Source organism: Microtus pennsylvanicus, chromosome X, assembly GCF_037038515.1.
Source record: "Microtus pennsylvanicus isolate mMicPen1 chromosome X, mMicPen1.hap1, whole genome shotgun sequence".
Taxonomy (NCBI): Eukaryota; Metazoa; Chordata; class Mammalia; order Rodentia; family Cricetidae; genus Microtus; species Microtus pennsylvanicus.
The window spans coordinates 56416043-56434353 of record NC_134601.1 but is presented as its reverse complement, the minus strand read 5'-3'; the positions used below and the strand labels follow the sequence as shown (position 1 = coordinate 56434353).

The window sequence follows — 18311 nt, the reverse complement described above, 5'->3', positions numbered from 1 at the left end:
GTCTCCACAGCAACGCTGGCATTGTCTGGAGTCACTGTCTCTGCAACATTACTGGTATTGTCTGGAGTCACTGTCTCCGCAGCATCACTGGTGTTAGCTGGAGTCAGGCTGTCAGACTGCTTTTCTTCTTGGAAAAGAATGGTATTATCTGCTAACATTACTAGCTTCTCTTTTATACTATATGACTATCTATAAACAAGAGATTAACTACATGTCCTCAGAAGTTAAAATAAAATTACCTTTCTCTCAAATGCCACAACTATTATACAGTTCCCACCCTCTTCTTCCATTTCTCAATATTTTGCTCAAATAATGTGCAAGTCTAAAGAACATAAAATCCACGTTAAGTGGTCATTATACAGTGTTCACAGGTTACATGTTCCTCAAAAATATGTACAATTAGCAAAGTAAATATAAACTAGAGGAGGGCTCAATGGTAGAACACATGGCTAGCATATTTGAGACCCTGGGTTCAATTCCTAGCACTATAAAAAAGAAAAAAAATGTGTCAGCACTTCAAAAATCAGTAAGTAAATTTAAAATAAATTCAAAAGATACCTGGGTGCTAATCATCATAATCATATTAACTATTTTGTAATTAAAATTTCTTATATTTTTATTTTTAATTTTTTTGCTTATTTATTTATTTTTGTTTTTTGAAACAGTCTCATTTTGTAACCCTAAGTGACCTCAAACTTGCCATGTAGACCAGGCTATCCTCTGTCTCTCAAGTGCTGGGATTAAAAGCATGCGCCACCATGCCCTGCTTATTTTTTTTTTGTGTGTGTGTGTGGGTATGGGTACCACATGTATGCCTGGTGCCTGCAGAGGTCAAAAGAGAGCGTGAGTTCCCATGGAACTGGAGTCACAGATGGCTATAAGCCACTATGTGGGTGCTGGGTATTGAACACAGGTCCTCTGCAAGAGCAAAGAGTACTCTCACCTGCTGAGTCATCTTTCCAGCCCCAATTTATGTAATTTTTGGAGACAGTGTCTCACTATTTATTCAAAGATGGCGTCTCCTGATCCTCTTGCTTTAGGCTCTTGAGTGCTAGAATTACAAGGGTACACACCACACTTGGCTGTTTCACTTTTTTCCCATCACACTTGGCTGTTCCATTTATCTGCCTGGTGTCAGATGGCAAACCCAGGGTCTTGTACATTCGTATGCTCAAGTGCTTCCCTGCCATGATAAATACGTTGGCCATATTTTTTTTTTTTTTTGGATTTTTCGAGACAGGGTTTCTCTGTAGCTTTTGGTTCCTGTCCTGGAACTAGCTCTTGTAGACCAGGCTGGCCTCGAACTCACAGAGATCCACCTGCCTCTGCCTCCCGAGTGCTGGGATTAAAGGCGTGCGCCACCACCGCCCGGCCGTTGGCCATATTTTTTAACTTTTTTTTTTGTTACTGGAGTTATGAACCCAGGGTCTAGGACATGAGCTATATACCTCCAGCCTATTTTATCCATTTTATTAACTATTACATACTTTATTTTTGTGACAAACATTCAAACAGATTAGTCAGATATGGATAACAAATTCGATAGTTTTTTCATAGTCAAGGATAGTCTTCTTGTCTATCTTCCAGATGTTGGTACTAGAGACACATGCTAGCATGGTCAACTATTTTTCGTTTTAATTTTTTTTTCTGGTGCTGGGATGAGATCTAGAGCTCGGCACATGAGCTCTACCCTCAGAATATCTTTATCAAATTTTAGTAAGCATTACTTGCTTTTATGTGATAGTACAAAGTAATATAAATAATATAGGTAATACAAATTATACAATAATACTACAATTAATATAAAATTATTCAATATAATAATGCAAATAATACAGATTAACAGATACGTTGATAGCCAATTAACTGTAGAAATATTAAAACCTTTAGCCACATATGAATAAAAGCTGTGAAAATATATTAATACAACTCAAAAAATAGCTCTTTTTTCCTTTTTGAGATGGAAACACATTATTTAGCCTAGCTTGGCCTGGAAATCACTATGTAGCACAGGCTAATCAGCTTCCTAAGGGCTGGGACTCTACCATTGCATACCGAAAAACAATACAAATGATTCTGCAATCTGCTGGTTTCAGGAATATACAACTTAGGAGTAAACTGTCAAAATTAGATTGAAGCTCTCTGATGGGCCTCCATGTTTTGGAAAAGAAGTAAAATAATTTTTAAAACCAGAGGTTCATTTCAGGAAATAATAGATTACCTAATAACAACCACAATTCATGCTGTTTACCTTCCCACAAAGATAAAAATGGGAGAATATGGAAACTGTGTTGTTTACGGGGTTTCTTAGTTAGAGCCATGAATATTCTAAAACATTTCATCACAATTTATAATAGTTTTTATAATATTAAAAGAAATACTGTATTGTTAGTTCTTGGAATGAAAATTTTGTTATGACCTTAGTAAATTTAATGTAAACTTCTGTTCTACTTGTACACATTGTTGTTTGGGGGGCAGGGGTGTTCTGAAGTGTTTCCTTCTCTGTCCTCTATATTTTACTAACCACAATTCACTATATTAGGGTCCTAAAGGGCATTTGTCGAAGAGTTTCAAGTTACCGTGTTATTCTTTATTAGTTCCATAGTCTCAATTTACAGCAACACTATCTTATTGAAAAAAAACATATTTTCCTTATAAGAAAAAGCTGCGACTTCTTCCCTTCTATTTAGTGATTCTTCTTTTCAACACAGACACAGTAGGAACTCCCTCAGAATTACTTTTAGGCTTCTTTTCATAAGTTTTTACATTTTTAGACTGACTAGCATTCTCATTTCCCTTGGAAGGTAAGGGAGCACTACCAGATTTCACTGAATTGTCATTTTTGTAACTGAACCCATGGAGTGCTGATTTCTTTTGCGGAATATATTTGCAACTATAGTTCACAGGAAACCGAGTACTATTTAATTCATTTTTCTTTGTCAAAGGTGGCAAAACCTTGCTAAAATTACAAGTCATGTTTTCCTCTGAGGTTTCAGATATTATTATAGGTTCTCCAGGGGAAATGCTGGAAACACTCCAAATAAGGTTATCTTTTCCCTGTTTTTGTGTGGAGGACTTTTGGCTTGAGATACTAATCACGGTATCGTTCTTTGGGGTTTCCAATATAGCTGGTAAAGAATAAGCTATATGCGAGGGTAAGACATTGGCCTCTTTAGCAAGATTATCCTTAACAGAGGCAGAGTCCACAAGAGGGGTCTCTGGCACCTGGATGGTTGCTCCCTGACTGCTGAGTAGAAGGAGATGATCATCTGGACTTGGTTCTATGTCCAGAATAGATAAAGATCTTGTCTGTTCCCTACGTGGTTCCATAACCTGTCTAGCAGGCAACTGTACTGGATAGGAAGGATCCTTTACGGTATAAACCTGGCTCCTCTCAAACTCAATACCAGGCATGAAATCATCATCATCACTATCCAAAAAACACAGAGGAATACGTGGCCGCTTTGCTTTGACTTTATCAGAAAGCTTTCTATTTTCTTCTTTTAATTTGTTATTTTCTACAGTGAGCTCAGCAATCTGCACTAGACTTTTTTGGTGCACGTTATTAAATTCTTGCTGTAGCATATTGCTGTATGTTTCGTTTATTAAACAGCGCTCACACAATTCTGAATCAGGGACATTCTGTGTCTCTGCCACTTGTTTATTCTTTGCTACAGGGCCATGCCGCCTTCCCTCTGTCAACCTGGCTTTCCTCATACTGCCCAATTTCATCTGTAAACGGTGAAGCTCTTTTTCATGGATGTCTTTCAGTGATAACCATGCCTTTTTAAAATCATCAGACATCAGATCTCTTACACTAAGCTTAGCTTTGCCTGCCCTTGAGGCTCTCCTACCATCTCCCCCGTCTTCGCTGCTGCTACTGACAGCCTGCATCTCCTTTTATTTACTGGAAATGAAGCAAGAAGGCTTTGGGCTTGGTGGTGCCACAGACAGAAAGGCCAAAGAGGGAACACTTGTCACTGCCTAGCGACCCGCAGCACCACTGGCCGATATCTTACTATGGAGCAGGGTGGGGGTGTCAGTGGCCTGGCAGTGCCACTGACTAAATGGCAGAGGAGCCTCTGAGGGGACAGGTCCACTGACCAGAACACTAGCTCCTGCGGCCCTGCCCAGAGGCGACAGGCGCGGCCTCAAGGGCTTCGCCCGGCCTCAAGGGCTTCGCCCGGCCTGCCCCTTTACAGACCTGCCGGGAAGTCCAGAGGAGCCAGGAGCCGGTGGAGTAGAGGATGAACAGAACGGCCCAATTTCTTTTTCCTAGAAAAAAGTCAAAACATTTTCGTTAGGGGTGAAAGAAAAGCAGAGCGTAACGGCCACCGCTTGCCAAAATGGCGCCACCACGCTCTGAGGACAGGGCGAAAAGCCCGCGACTGCTGAGGAAGCCTGCGCAGGCGTGACCACGCCCCTGCTGATTTAGGAAGTCTGCACATGCGCGACCACGCCCCCTACAGGGTCAGGGGGTTTGCGCATGCGCGGTCACGCCCCCTATTGGTTCATGAGGTTTGCGCATGCGCAACCATGCCCCCTACTGGTTTACTTTTTTTCTAGGAGATACCAAAAGGCCAGGCACAGCAGGGGAGGACAGAAATTGCGACAGCTTAATCTTTTAAAATGAATGGTATTTTAGAACAAATGATAACAAAACCATTTTTATTATTGATGATTAATATTTGAGAATCATTGAAACTGTTAATATTTGTGCTTTTATAAAAATACTTGGGAGTAAGCTGAGGGCACTGACCCATGCTGTATTCCCAGTTACTCCGGAAGACTGACATAAGAAGATTGTGGGTTCGAGACCTACTTCTACAATTTCCTGAGATGCTAGACCCCAGTTTAAAATTGAAATTTAGAAAATGCTTTATAACTTCAGCAATTGGGAGGCAGAGGTGGGGGAATGGAGAACTTAAGGCCAACCTGGGCTACATACCAGCACCCCACCTTCACCCGTGGCCAGGGAGCTAGCTGGCAGTGGCAACAACAACTGTGTAACTCTAATTCCATCCCCGAGGCCCATATGTGGAAACAGAGCACTCGACTTGTAAATTATCCTCAAATTTCTACAAGCATTGCAGCTCAATATGCTCCCACATCATAAATGTGATAATAAATATAATTGTAAAAAATACTTTTCAAAAGAACTGGTAATATAGCTCCATGACAGAGCACTTTCCTAGCACATATAGAGTACTCGATTTGATCCCAGGATCAGAAAAAAAATATTAAAAATGGGAACAGTGACATCAAAACCCCTTCATTCTGTCTCACACCATCATAAAATCGGCAGTGGCTCCTCAATCACTGTCTACCAAAGGCTGTGGCTTGGGTGGAGAGGGAGACACATATCTACTTTTTAATGATAAAAGATTTTGTCATTTACAATAGGGATAGCCAATACTGATAGCTATATCAGAGGAATATCCATAGAAATTATATACTAACAAAATTTTAATAATTTTTTAATTATTATTATTATTTAGTCAGAGCTGGGCAAGGGTGGTACATTTCCTTTGTCTCATCACTTGGGAGGTAAAGGCAAGAGGATCAGGAATTCAAAGCCGATATGGATTATGAGACCCTGTCTCAAACTAACAAAATAAACCCTATAAGTAGGGAGGGAGGGGAAAAGGGAGGGAGAAAGGGACGGAGCAGCAGAGGTAAATCAGAAAAGATATATTGGAGAAATGAAAGAAATAGGTTAAAGAGACATGAGCTAGATTTTAAACATTCTTTTGTCTGAAGTAGTTGGAAGCAGATAGAACATCAGCCTTATTATAAAAAGAGGAAAATGGAAGAAAATAATTTGTCTCCTCTATAGTTGTTAATTGTTTTGGTTAACAGAACCTTTTGAGAAGCAGAAAAAGGTACCCACCTCTTCAGAAAAACGCCCATAATCCTACCATTGTTTGTGAAATGTTAGAGTTGGCTAAGTCTTGGGTATAAAGGATCAACAAACTTTTCTTATTTTGTCTTCAATCATGATAAGAAGATTGGAGCAAACCATCCCAAAGGACATTTACAAAATAAATAAAAAGAAGGTTATAAACTAAAATAAAGATTGCTTGATACATTTGAAACCAATGTGAAAAGTGTGTGTGTGTATGTGTGTGTGTGTGTGTGTGTGTGTGTGTGTGTGTGTTATTTTGAGCACAGTATGGTGAAACATACTGTAATCCCAGCACTCAGGAGGTAGGGCACGAAGCAGAAAGTCTGGGCACTTCTAAGTTTAAGGCCAGTCTGGGTGGGGTATTGAAATCCTGTCTAAAGAAAGGGAAAGGGGAAGGCCCCTTGGTGCTGCAGACATTTTAATTCTAGCACTCTGAAGGGGAGGCAGGAGGATTAGGAGTCATCCTTAGCTCCTTAGCCCCCTAGTGGATCTGAGGCCAGCCTGAGATGTTTACTATCCTGTGTGGGTGTTGGGAAGTAGGAAGCAAAAAGGGATGAAGTGTATGGTGTTGGTTGATCCTAGGTCACTCAGTTTTTGTTCTCAGATCTAACCCCTTATTTCTCCTATTTTCAGATACTCTCTTGACTTACTGGAATAAAGTGTCTCCCCAGGAGCTCATAAACATTCTCGTACTTCTAGAGTAAGTTGTGGTATTTTCCTAAATGTTCTACTTATTTGGTAAAACTGAGTTGAAGGACTTTAGATGTTACAGTTTTTCTGTTTTTAGCTGCCCATTGGCTAATGTGATAGAAACTGTTAAATTGTCTTAATAATCTAGAGTCTGGCATTCTTCACCCAGTGATAAAAGAAAAACAAGGAAATGAAATACTTATGAGGCCATACAAAACTCCTATCCAATAATCTTACAGATGTGCAGGCATCTTACTATGCCGTTGAAAGCTGGGAAATTAGAGTACTGGTAGCTGGCCTGTATTGTTCAACTGAACAGATCCCGAAATAATGAGCAGCTCAAATGTAAAGTTTGAACTCTTAAGTAGAGCTGAATAATTCTAAATACTACCCACTTTAGGAACAGAGAGATGTAGTTTATCGGATATATATAGAAATATACATCTACAAGTATTTTAAAACACATCGGGAAACCAACCATTGCGATTGAAAGGAGTTATATATGTTATCATTATCAAAATCTCATTATCTATACAGTTGATTCAAGTTTTTTAAAAAAATTACAAAAAATCTGCTAACTAGCAGTTAAGATTTCTGGTGGGTTCTACTATATATTAATTTAATAGTTTGTTATAAATTAATATAAAAAAGAATGAGATTTCCGTAATTGTAGTAAGAGGTACGGGCTCCTTGTTCCGTCCTGCCTGGCTAGTTTATACCTGAAATAACCACAAGGAAATTGTATTCATTTAAACGCTGCCTGGCTCATTAGCTCTAGCCTCTTATTAGCTAATTCTTACATCTTCATTCAGCCCATTTCTAATAATCTGTGTAGAACCACGAGGTTGTGGCTTACTGGGAAAGATTTAGCATGTCTGACCTGGTGGCTGGCTCCATGGTGGCTCTCTCTGACTCTGCCTTCTTCCTCCCAGAATTCTGTTCTGTTTACTCCACCCACCTAAGGGATGGCCTATCAAAAGGCCAAGGCAGCTTCTTTATTTAACCAATGAAAGTAACACATAGACAGAAGACTCTCCTTCAACACGTAATGGCATTTTCATCCGAATTGTTTCTGTTGCTCTTTCTTGGCTCATCCTCTAACTGCTTCCCACTCCAGCTGGACCCCTTCTTCCCTCTGTTAGTCCCATTTCTGCTTTCAAGTAATGTAGCTTCGTTTTTTCCTTTTTTTTTCTTTTGCTAACCCTCCCCGAAGACCTATTTCTCCTTTTCATGGTCCTCTTTCTAATTTCCTGACCTGTCCCCCATCTGTAGTAAACACTGTAAATATGCTGGGACATATTTCCCATTGAAGACAACGGATGTTGAGAATCTACTTGAAAAGAGACAGGAAGGAGGGGAGGGTGGAGGAAGATTAGCCTGCTTTTCATGGGACTTAAACAAGACTGTTCATGACAGCTGTTGAAGCTGTGAGCACATAGGGATTTAAATGTTATTTTTCCTAACTTCATGTGTTTATGGTTATTGATAATAGAGAGAATTTTAATACCATTGTGCAAAAATATAGCATTTGTCCACATTTCTGTAATTAAGAAAGATGTTTTGTCTTAATGAGTGCTGGCAACCTTGGCTATGGCATGGTATGGCACACAAAGGATGTTTGACATGGGCAAGTTTTTTTTAATTTTTTAAAATCTGTCATTATAGTTATGTACATTGACATGGGACTTTTAATGCTGATATGACTATAGAAGATATATATGGCAAGATAGGATATGGCCTTTAAGTAGTTATCTGGGCCTTTATTTTTGTGGAAATCTATGTTCTTGTAAATTGGTCTCCGGAACATATGACGTCTACTCAATAGTTATTAGGTTGTACCAGGTAGCAGTATATTACTAACATGTTGTCATTTTCCTTTCCAGAGTATGTTTGTTCCACTTCCGCTATATGGGGAAAAGAAACATAGCAAGGTAATGCTTGCAGCACTACAACTTGCCATTTTCCCTCTTTCTTTCCCAACAGAGAGCAGTCCCACCCATGGCTTATAAAATCTAAGATACTGATGGTAGGTTAACCTGAAGGTAGCCGTGATTCATTCAACGGATCCCAATTCAAGGTTAAAAGTAATATGAACCAATACTACATTTTCAAAAAGACAATGGCTAGAATAATATAGCAGGTTTCTTCCTCTGAGATCCCCCTAAACTTCGAGCAGATTCTTGTATTTCCTGGAGGACTTAAGTAACAGCTAAATAGAAGGGTAGGTATCAAATCAAAAAGTCAGGGTAGCCAACTACTAAGGGGAATAGAAACATTCAACAGTAAGTAGGACATAAATTATATATTATCTATTTGTTCTATTGCATCTTAAATCTTTATGAAGAAATATGTGAGGATCTCAGGGATGTAGCTCAGTGATAGAGCATTTGTTTAGCATGCACAATGTCCTGGATTCAATTCTTGATAAACATCAATAAGAAGAAGAAGAAGAAAAGGGAAATAAATTTGTGCTTAGAATATAGCTTAGCAGTGGATTACTTTCTTAGCTTGTGAAGCCCTGGGTTCAATACCCAACACTGGAAAAAAAATCAGGGATGATCAAAGGGCCCTAAGGCAAAGGAAGGTCTTGCTTATTTCAGCTATGAATGTGTGTATATTAAGTAGAACTACTCATTAAAGGAAATCAAACATAGTCTTTTAGAAATGTATTTTTTTCATGCTTGGACAGCTGCCTACCATGGCAAATGTTTGAAAGTCAGAGGACAATTTGTAGGAGTGGATTCTCTCTTTTGACCATGTGGGTCCCAGGGATCCGACTCAGGTTGTTAGGTTTGGTGGTGAGCACCTTTTACCACTGTCTCCAAATAGTGTAGTTTCAATGTTAAAATCCAGAGCAGTTTCTTTTTTTTTTTCTTTGCTTTTGATTTTGGTGACAGAATCTCATGGAGCCCAAGTTTGCCTTGACCTTGCAATATCTCAAGGAAGGACCCTGATCCTCTTTCCTCAACTTCTCAAGGGCTGGGATTATAAAATGTGTGACCACACCTGGCTTAGTTCCACAAATTGAAGCCTTTGGATGGGGTTTATTGCTGACTCTCTGGAATGGCCTAGTGATGCATCTTGAGTGATAAGAGTTCCAGCCACCTTTCCCTGTATATCTAACCATAGACCTTAGCATCTCAGCTTCTGTTGCTCCAACCTCACGCTTATAAGAGAACAAACTTTTTCATCCTCAGTTTATATATGACCCAGTTGTAAGCAGTCCAGGAGACTGGATTGATACTCATTCTAGACTATCTGATGCCAGCCCCTTCCCATTTTCAGTGTCTGTCTTCTCTCTTCTTCTTCCTCACTTCCTGCCAAAAGACTGACTATTATTGGAGTGTTGTCTACTTAACCCCAATGGTTTTGAGTAGTATAGAAGTGGGAAGCTTTTTCTAAATGCGCAAGTTCTATTATGACAGCATAAGCTCTATTTAAAATCCCATTAAAACTTTGTACAATTTAGGGAATGGAGAGATGGCTCACAGTTTCCTATAGGCCTCATTTAATCCAAGTAATAGTTAACAGAATCTTGAGCAGAGTATTAAATTTATCTGGAATAGAATATATTTATAAAATTATATTTTATATAAAATTATATAAGTTATATTTATCTGGAATAACACATCAACTAAAAACCACATTTTAGTTAAAAATATGCAAACAATGAAATATTTTATCAGAGCACTTCAGATTTTTGTTTGTTTGTTTGTTGTTATTGTTGTTTGTTTGTTTGTTTTCGGGCAAGCTTTCTTTGTGTAACAGCCTTGGCTGTCCTAGAACTTGCTTTGTAGAACAGGATGGCCTTGCTCACAGAGATCCATAGGCCTCTACTTCTACTTCCCGAGTGCCAGGACCACCACCACCACCACCTGGCTTTATTTCAGTTCTTGATTTAAAATTTTATTTTAGGGTGCATGATGCCTGGCTATCAAAGCACTTTGGAATAGACCGAAAATCTCAAACTATGCCAGCTCTTCGAAACAGGTCAGGAGTGATGCAGGCTCGGCTACAGCATCTCAGTAGCTTAGAAAGCTCATTCACACTTAATCACAGTAAGTAAACATGGGAGAGGGGATCCATATGAAATAACCTGGTAATGCTGTATAATCTTTTTTTTAAAAAAAAAATGCATGTGTTTGTGTGTGTGGTGTATACACATGTATGTTCATGCGTGTGGGCACAAGTCTATGTGCATGTGTGTGTGGCGGCCCAGAGTTGATAGCAGGGATCTTTCTTAATTATATGCTTACCTTAGTCTTTGAGGCAGGATCTCTCAGTCAGTCCCAGGTATGAGTAGTTTTAGTCGCCAGCTTACACCAGGGATCCCCTCTCTGCCTTCTTACAGGCAACACTCCAAAACCACCCAGCGTTTAGTTGGCTTCTAGGGATTAAACTCTGATCTTCTTGCTGATATGGCAAGGGCTTGAACCGCCTCGTCTTCACCAAAGCCCATTTTCAATCCTAAATCCTGGCTTAAATCACAATTTCTCTTGCATAGAGAAATTCTCTACATAACTCTGCTATGTATTCATTTATATACTATAATTTCATCATTCATGACTATTTAATAACATGCATGACCTTCAACAACTGTGATTTAAATCTTTTTCTTAATATTAAGGAATGTTTCTATGAAATTGCTGTTAATATATTTTCATATTAGATATCCTTTGTCGCGACTGTCAAATTTTATTTTTCAATAACTTAGGTTTATTTATTTTATATTATGTTTATCAGTTTTTGCCTGAATGTATGTATTGCACTGTATGTGTTCCTGGTGCCTGCTAAGGCCAGAAGAGGGCCTTTGATCCTCAGGAACTGGAATTACAGATGAGTGTGAGTCACCATGCGGGTGCTGGGAATTGAACCCAGGTCCTCTGGAAAAACAATAAGTGCTCCAAACTACTGAGCCATCTCTTTAGCACCATTAAATTTTAATGGAAAGTACTAATATCCTAATAAGATAGCATATATAATATTCATTTAGAGTTGCTATTTCTTATTTAATGACTAGTGACATAGATGTCCCCTCCTGACTGCACAAGTAAATCAATTCTAGCTGGGCTTGCTAGTACAGGCCTGGAATCCCAGCTACAGAGGAGGTGAGGCAGGAAGTTCACAAGTTCAAGGTCTTCCTGAGCAAATTTGATCTCTACTTATATAAAGAAAAGGAAAAAAGAAGGACAAGAACCACCAGGAACCTCGCTCAGTGCTAGGGTGCTTGCCTAGCATGCATGAGACCTGATGTTCTATCCCCAGTAGCACCAAATAATAACGAGTACTAGATCCTATTGGTTGAAAGTGTATTTAAAAGGGTAAAGCATTGAGAAGGCATCGAGGACAAGGAGAGAAATCTTCCCTAACTGGGGATGTCAGAGGACTAGATAAAGAGAAAGTGCCCTCTAGAAAGCAAATATTAATCAAAACTCTGAGAACACTTTTGTTTTCATACAGTCTTCCGGAGGCCACAGAAAAAAGAAGCCAGGAAAATTGGCTTTGTGAAGCCCAATGATAGTAAACAAGGTCTTGTGCAGGTAGACCCTGAGCGAGAAGACTAAGGACTTTTTACACATTGTCATTGCAAATGTTAAAGGTTCCTGCTTCTTGAACAAGTATGATGAGCCCGCTTCTGTCAGCCCATAAAGAGTCTGGGCTTTAGAGAGAAGCCTCATGTCACTGGCAGAACTGAAGAGCTCTGGCCAGAGGCCACTAGATTTGTGTGGCTTTCTCAATTTTCCATCCATGTTGGGAGCATGGCCTAAGATGCCTCCCAAATGATTTCCTAGTTACATCACCGTAGCTCATTACTGAGACCACATCACCAAACAAACGGACACCTCAGTCCATGCTGCAGAGCTACTGGCAGGGTGCTAATACTGAAGATCACTTGGCATTGATAACAGGAGTGGAAGGTAGGCGGCAGTGATTAGACCAGACCCTGGCTCAGTAAGGAATAGCTGCAGTGAAGCTCATTAGGTCTCTTGATGCTGTGGACTCCTAAGAAGGCAAGACTCTCTCCATGAGGCTTCTGGAGGAGATTATTCAGTGCCCTTGTGGGAGTCTACTTTGGACGTGGCTTAATTTGCTTCTCTTACCCTAGGTTCTGCCACAACAGAAGCAGACATTTTCCACCAGGCACTTCTGGAAGGCAATACAGCTACTGAGGTTTCCCTGACAGTACTAGACACCATATCGTTTTTCACCCAGTGCTTCAAGGTAAAGATGAGTGTGAGTTCAGCTGGTGGTGTTGTGAGGAAAACATTTTACAGTGTCTATGTGCCAAAGGCAGGGCAGTTTGGTTTGTGATAACCTGGTAGGAGCAATGAGGAAATGCTGGTGGCAAGCCAAGTTTGACTGTGCTCTGGTAAAACCTTGGGAAATGACTGAAAGTCAGTCATCCATAGAGTGAAGTGTTCAGACTAAAATGTCCTTAATCCTCCTCTGCCTCTCAGATTCTATTGTTTTATATTTGTCTTTAGAATCAGTTTTCTGTCAAGCATGGTGACACATGCCCATAATGTCAGGACTTGGGCAACACAGGCGGGAGGGTAGTCACAAATCTGAGGGTAGCCTGATCTATATAACAAGTTCCAGATCAGCCAAGGCTATGACTGGAATAAGAAAGGATATAGCGGAGGAGGAAGAAGTGGGAGAAAGAAGGAAGGTCAGGAGGGTTTTCTTTTATGTTTTTATTAAAATAACTGGTAAACTTTACTGGAAATCATGAGAAAATCAGCCAGCCAAAATACCCATTGTAACAAGATAGCTTATAGGGATAATGTGCAGGCAAACTGACTGGCTGCTCAGGATTTTCTCGGATGTTTTCTCTCATCCCAAATCATTACTCCCTTGATTTGTAAAATAAAGTAAAAGCAAGTTTGCTTGCAAGCTCAATGGAAGGGTAAACTAAGATAATAGACGGGGGAGTGCTTTGAAAACAAAAACTACATGAGCATCATGTAAACAGCCTCGGTGAGAACCCAAATGCGGAAGTCATACCTGCTCTCTCTTCACTTACTGATTATTTCGGGCTGTTTTGGTTGGGTTGTTTGTTTTGCTCTCCTCCCCTTTCATTTTTTAAATGTATTTTATTTATTTTACATCCCAACCAAATTTTCCATTCCCTCCTCTCCTTCCATTCCCCCACCCCACCTCGTTCTCCTCTCTGCCCCCTGCCCCCGCAATCCACCTTTCCCCTGTTTCTGTTCAGAAAGGGGCAGGCCTCCCATGGGTATCTACAAAGTATGGCATATCAAGTTGCGGTAGGACTAAGCACCTGCCCTTGTATTAAGTCTGGGCAAGGCAATCCAGTATGTTTGCTCCCCTTTCTTACATAATGTAGTTAATTGTTTTGGCTTCCAGATATAGTGTGGAAACTTGCCCCATGCTTCTCAAAGACATTATAAGGAAGAATGGAATAGCATGCTAATAAGGAGGTATAAGCTGGGCAGTGATGGCGCACGCCTTTAATCCCAGCATTTAGGAGGCAGAGGCAGGCGGATCTCTGTGAGCTGGAGGACAGCCTGATCCACAGAGTGAATTCCAGGACAGCCAGAGCTACACAGAGAACCCTGTCTCAAAAAAAAAAAGCAATAACAAAAAAAAAATTGTAGGAGGCGACCTTGCAAAAAACTTAGGTTTGTTTTGATTAAAATAACACACACATCTATTTTTCATTGTGTCAGTAGATAGGACATCACATCTCATGACTAGGCTTTTATTCCTAACTGCCTTTTTGATATGTTTTGATTTATTTAATAAAGATTTATCTATTTCTTGATAAAAGTCAATCTCTCTCTCTCAAGCACTTTACCAATATTAACTTACTATTTTGCATGCAAAGCACATACTGTGTTGCTGAGTACCTTCCTCTTTATTTTGAAGGTGGGGGTAGTAAATGGTGCTGATGACAAAGGAGAATGTGTGATTTTTATGACGTCACTGGGATTCCAGATGCTTGTGTCTGATTTTACATGGATTCTGAGAATCTGAACTAAATTTCTCATGCTTTCATGCCAAGCACTTTTACCCACAGAGCCATCACTCCAGCCCCAATGTTTTTCTTGTAATTTTTTTTCTTGCAGTGTTGGGGATTTGAAGGCGTAAGTCACAAACAATCCCACACCAGTTTGGAATTATTATTAATAAAAGGATTATTTATTTAAAGGAAAAACTTACAGATCACCATCCCAGACAACAGCCTTCTACGTGATCAGGAAAGGAGTCTAGTAGCCATAAGCGGAGCCAGAAGTAAGAGAGCAAGCACATGGCTACCGCTGCTTTTTAAAGCAAATGAGACCATGCCCAAGTGGGCTGGTATCTTAAAGTCTATTGACGGAAGGAGTGGAAGGAGCTCCCGCAGCACCTCCTCCTTTTGTTTAAGTAAGATAGTTGTAAACCCAATACAAAACAATATACATTAGGAACATATATTAAGTATAAGATTAGAATTACAATAACCATAAACAATATTAAGCAAGGAACATATGCTAAATAAACATTATATCCTGTGGAATCTAAGTCTTGTATAGGAAGTGGCTTGGCTAGATCATAAGAGGACAGTGACTATGACTATCTAATCTTCAACCCTATCAAAGGCCTGAGAAGGGAGATAATTGGGCACCAGATGAAGGCATAAGTCACAAACAGTCCCACACCAATTTGGAATTATGATAATAGAATGGTTATTTACTTAAAGAGAAAAAACTAACAGATCACCATCCCAGACAACAGCCCTCTGCTTGATCAGGAAAGGAGTCTAGTAACCAGAAGAGGCGCCAGAAGCAAGAGAGAGACAGAAGGGCAGCCGCTGGTTTTTTAAAGAGAGAGGAAGACCACTCCCCAATTGGCTGGTATATCAGTGGCTATTGGCTGAAGGAGCAGAAAGACCTCCTGCAGCACCGATTGAACCCCAGACCTTCACATAACAGACAATTTACCTCTGAACTATATGTTGGAGCCCCTTGAGGATTTATTTTAAAGCAAAGTTCATAAACTAACTGATATCTCTGTACAAATATACTATTATTCTAGGCCCATTTACAAGAGGTATTTAATAGCCAGTTGCCATATCTGTTTTCTGAATTCATGGAAGGTTCAGTTTGTTAATAGTGCATAAATATATTTTATATAGAATGCACTTCCAAAGGTAAATTAAGTAGCAGACTTTTTAAAAGAATTGTTACTGGTTATTAAGTGTCTAAAAGTGTAAGTTAATAAAAAAAGTATTACTCCCAGCCAGTCATAACTGGACATGTGCGTAATCTCAGTAAGAGGATCATGTCTTTGAGACAACCTGGTCTATGCATGTAGCAAGTTCTAGATCACCCTGAGCTACATAGAGAGAACTGTAAGAAAAAAGAAAATGAAGAAAACAGAAAGGAAGGTGGGATGGGATATGAAATATTATTTCTATATTCATTTTGTATTTTGATATGTTCCATTAGAAGAGTATTTTTGGCTATTCTAAATGCTAGCATTTCTCTCTCTTTCTCTCCTTCCTTCCTTCCTTCCTTCCTTCCTTCCTTCCTTCCTTCCTTCCTTCCTGTCCATCTGTCAGTCGGTCTGTCTATATTGTTTTTTCAAGATAGGATTCAGCCCTGGCTGTCCTGGAACTCACCCTGTAGACCAGGCTAGCCTCAAACTCAGAGATCCACCTGCCTCTGCCTCCCAAGTGCTGGGATTAAAGGTATGTGCCAACTCTCCCAGGTTAAGAGTTTCAATATTGTAGATGTAGTTTTATGGTGTTTCAAGATTTCCAATGTAAGTTGAAGATCCCATGAATATTCTTAGTTAAGATACTCAAAATAGTCTAAAAAACCTTCCAAAGGTCAAACAGCATATTCATAAGCAGATATTGGTCAGGCAGTAAAATTAGTTCTCTTGTATGTGGGCAAGAGGGCTAAACTAAATGATTCTGTAAATTGGGTGTTTTGTTTTGTTTTTCATGTTTTGTAGAGCCAACTTTTAAATAATGATGGACACAACCCATTAATGAAAAAAGTATTTGATATTCATCTTGCTTTTCTTAAAAATGGACAATCTGAAGCATCACTCAAGCATGTCTTTGCCTCACTGAGATCTTTCATCAGTAAGGTAAGAACAACTTTAACCTGCTAGGAGCTCACGGGAAGACAGAGGAATGGGAATCACTGTGATGACATACACAAACAGCTATTTACTACCAATGCCTTTGGACATACAAGCACCACATAGCAAAATCTATATTGAGGACCTAACAAAGAATCTTCTAAAACCAGAACGTGCTTTTGCTTTTACCATTGTACCATTACATTTTCAGTAGGCCCTTGTCAAGAGTCTCCTTCTCCATCTGGATCTTCTTTTCTCTCTCAAGATTCAACCAACCAGGGGCACTACATTCCCAGCCCCAATGTCATTTTTTAAATCACCAGCTTTGCCAGTTTTTCTTTGTCTTGTTTATCATATGATAAGGACGAACACCATCTACTGCACTAATGAAGGACCAGTCTTGTTTATTTTTTAAAAAAATTTTGCATAAGCATTTTGATAATCGAAATTAACTTTTAGAACTCTGAGATCTTGCATAATAACTTGCCAATGAACAAGTCTTAACTTTCATTGTATGTAAAATAAGAAATTAGGTAAATGTGAAGCTTTAAAAAAAAGTTTCCATTCTTTAATATGCTTTAAGAGTAAAGGAAGCTATGAAAAAGTGAGTTCTCTGCAAACATGAAAGAATAAATGAGTGGAAATACATTTAGAAATAATCCATTTAATAGGTACTAGTTTGGTAGTTATTGCTTATAATCCTGAGGGCTTACTGTACAATAGATAAAAAATGTACACATAAAGATACGTACATGCACACACATGTACATCAACAAATGTCATCATGATATGAAGTTTGTACAGAGAATCCCGAGGGCTTACTGTGTAATAGATAAAAACACACATAAAGATACCTATGTGCACACATACAAATATATCAGCAAATGCTATCATGGTATGAAATTTGTGCCGAGAACTGGGTGTGCCCAGGAGAAGATAAAAATGCTGTAGCTTAGCAAAAGTTTCTCTTCAGCACGAGTACTGTGGAGGGATTAGTGTGGATTCAGGAGATAAAACTGAAGGTAAAAATGGCAAGTAGAAAAATGTGTAGTCAGTCATCGGAAGAGCTAGGCTTCATCTTCTAAGAATCAAATAGGCACAGAAAGGATTTAAGCAGGGAACTAGCACGATTAGCTATGTATTAAGAGAGCATCAGTGTGGCCAGGGAAGAGTAAACCTCTTGAAAAAGGAATAGGAAATGTATGGGCTGGGAGGCTGAGGCAGGCAGATCTCTTTGAATTCAAGGGCAGCCTAGTTTACATAGCAAGTCCCAGGCTAGCCAGAGCTGCATAGTGAAACATGGATGGATGGACAAAAAAGGAAGAGAGAAACAGAAGAACAGAGATTGGTGATAGTACCTGGAGAAAAGTCACTGGTGCGTGGATTCGGTGGTAGGATATATATTAAAGAGAATTATTGGACTTGATCACCAGTTCACCAATAAAATGGTGGGACAGACTATAATTACGATAAAAAAATAGTGAATACTGTTTTGTATTGAATTTAAGTTGCCTCTGTAACATTGAAATTCATGGATTTAGACAGAGTCTAAATCTCCGTTCATTTGTATTTAGTGAGCACATTCTCAAGTGCTGTACTAGCTGCTAGAGATATGATTATG

General features: G+C 39.4%; 1 protein-coding gene across 3 annotated transcripts in view; it reads left to right on the top strand.

The window, feature by feature from the left end:
• Dock11 (dedicator of cytokinesis 11) overlaps positions 1–18311 on the top strand; it is a 195427-nt gene that overhangs the window by 133073 nt on the left and 44043 nt on the right. For all 3 annotated transcript variants that reach the window (XM_075956583.1, XM_075956582.1, XM_075956581.1), the window contains 5 exons: positions 6539–6605; positions 8479–8526; positions 10511–10653; positions 12702–12817; positions 16559–16696. In XM_075956583.1, the coding sequence (XP_075812698.1) occupies positions 6539–6605; positions 8479–8526; positions 10511–10653; positions 12702–12817; positions 16559–16696 (512 nt within the window). The remainder of the gene's footprint in view (positions 1–6538; positions 6606–8478; positions 8527–10510; positions 10654–12701; positions 12818–16558; positions 16697–18311) is intronic.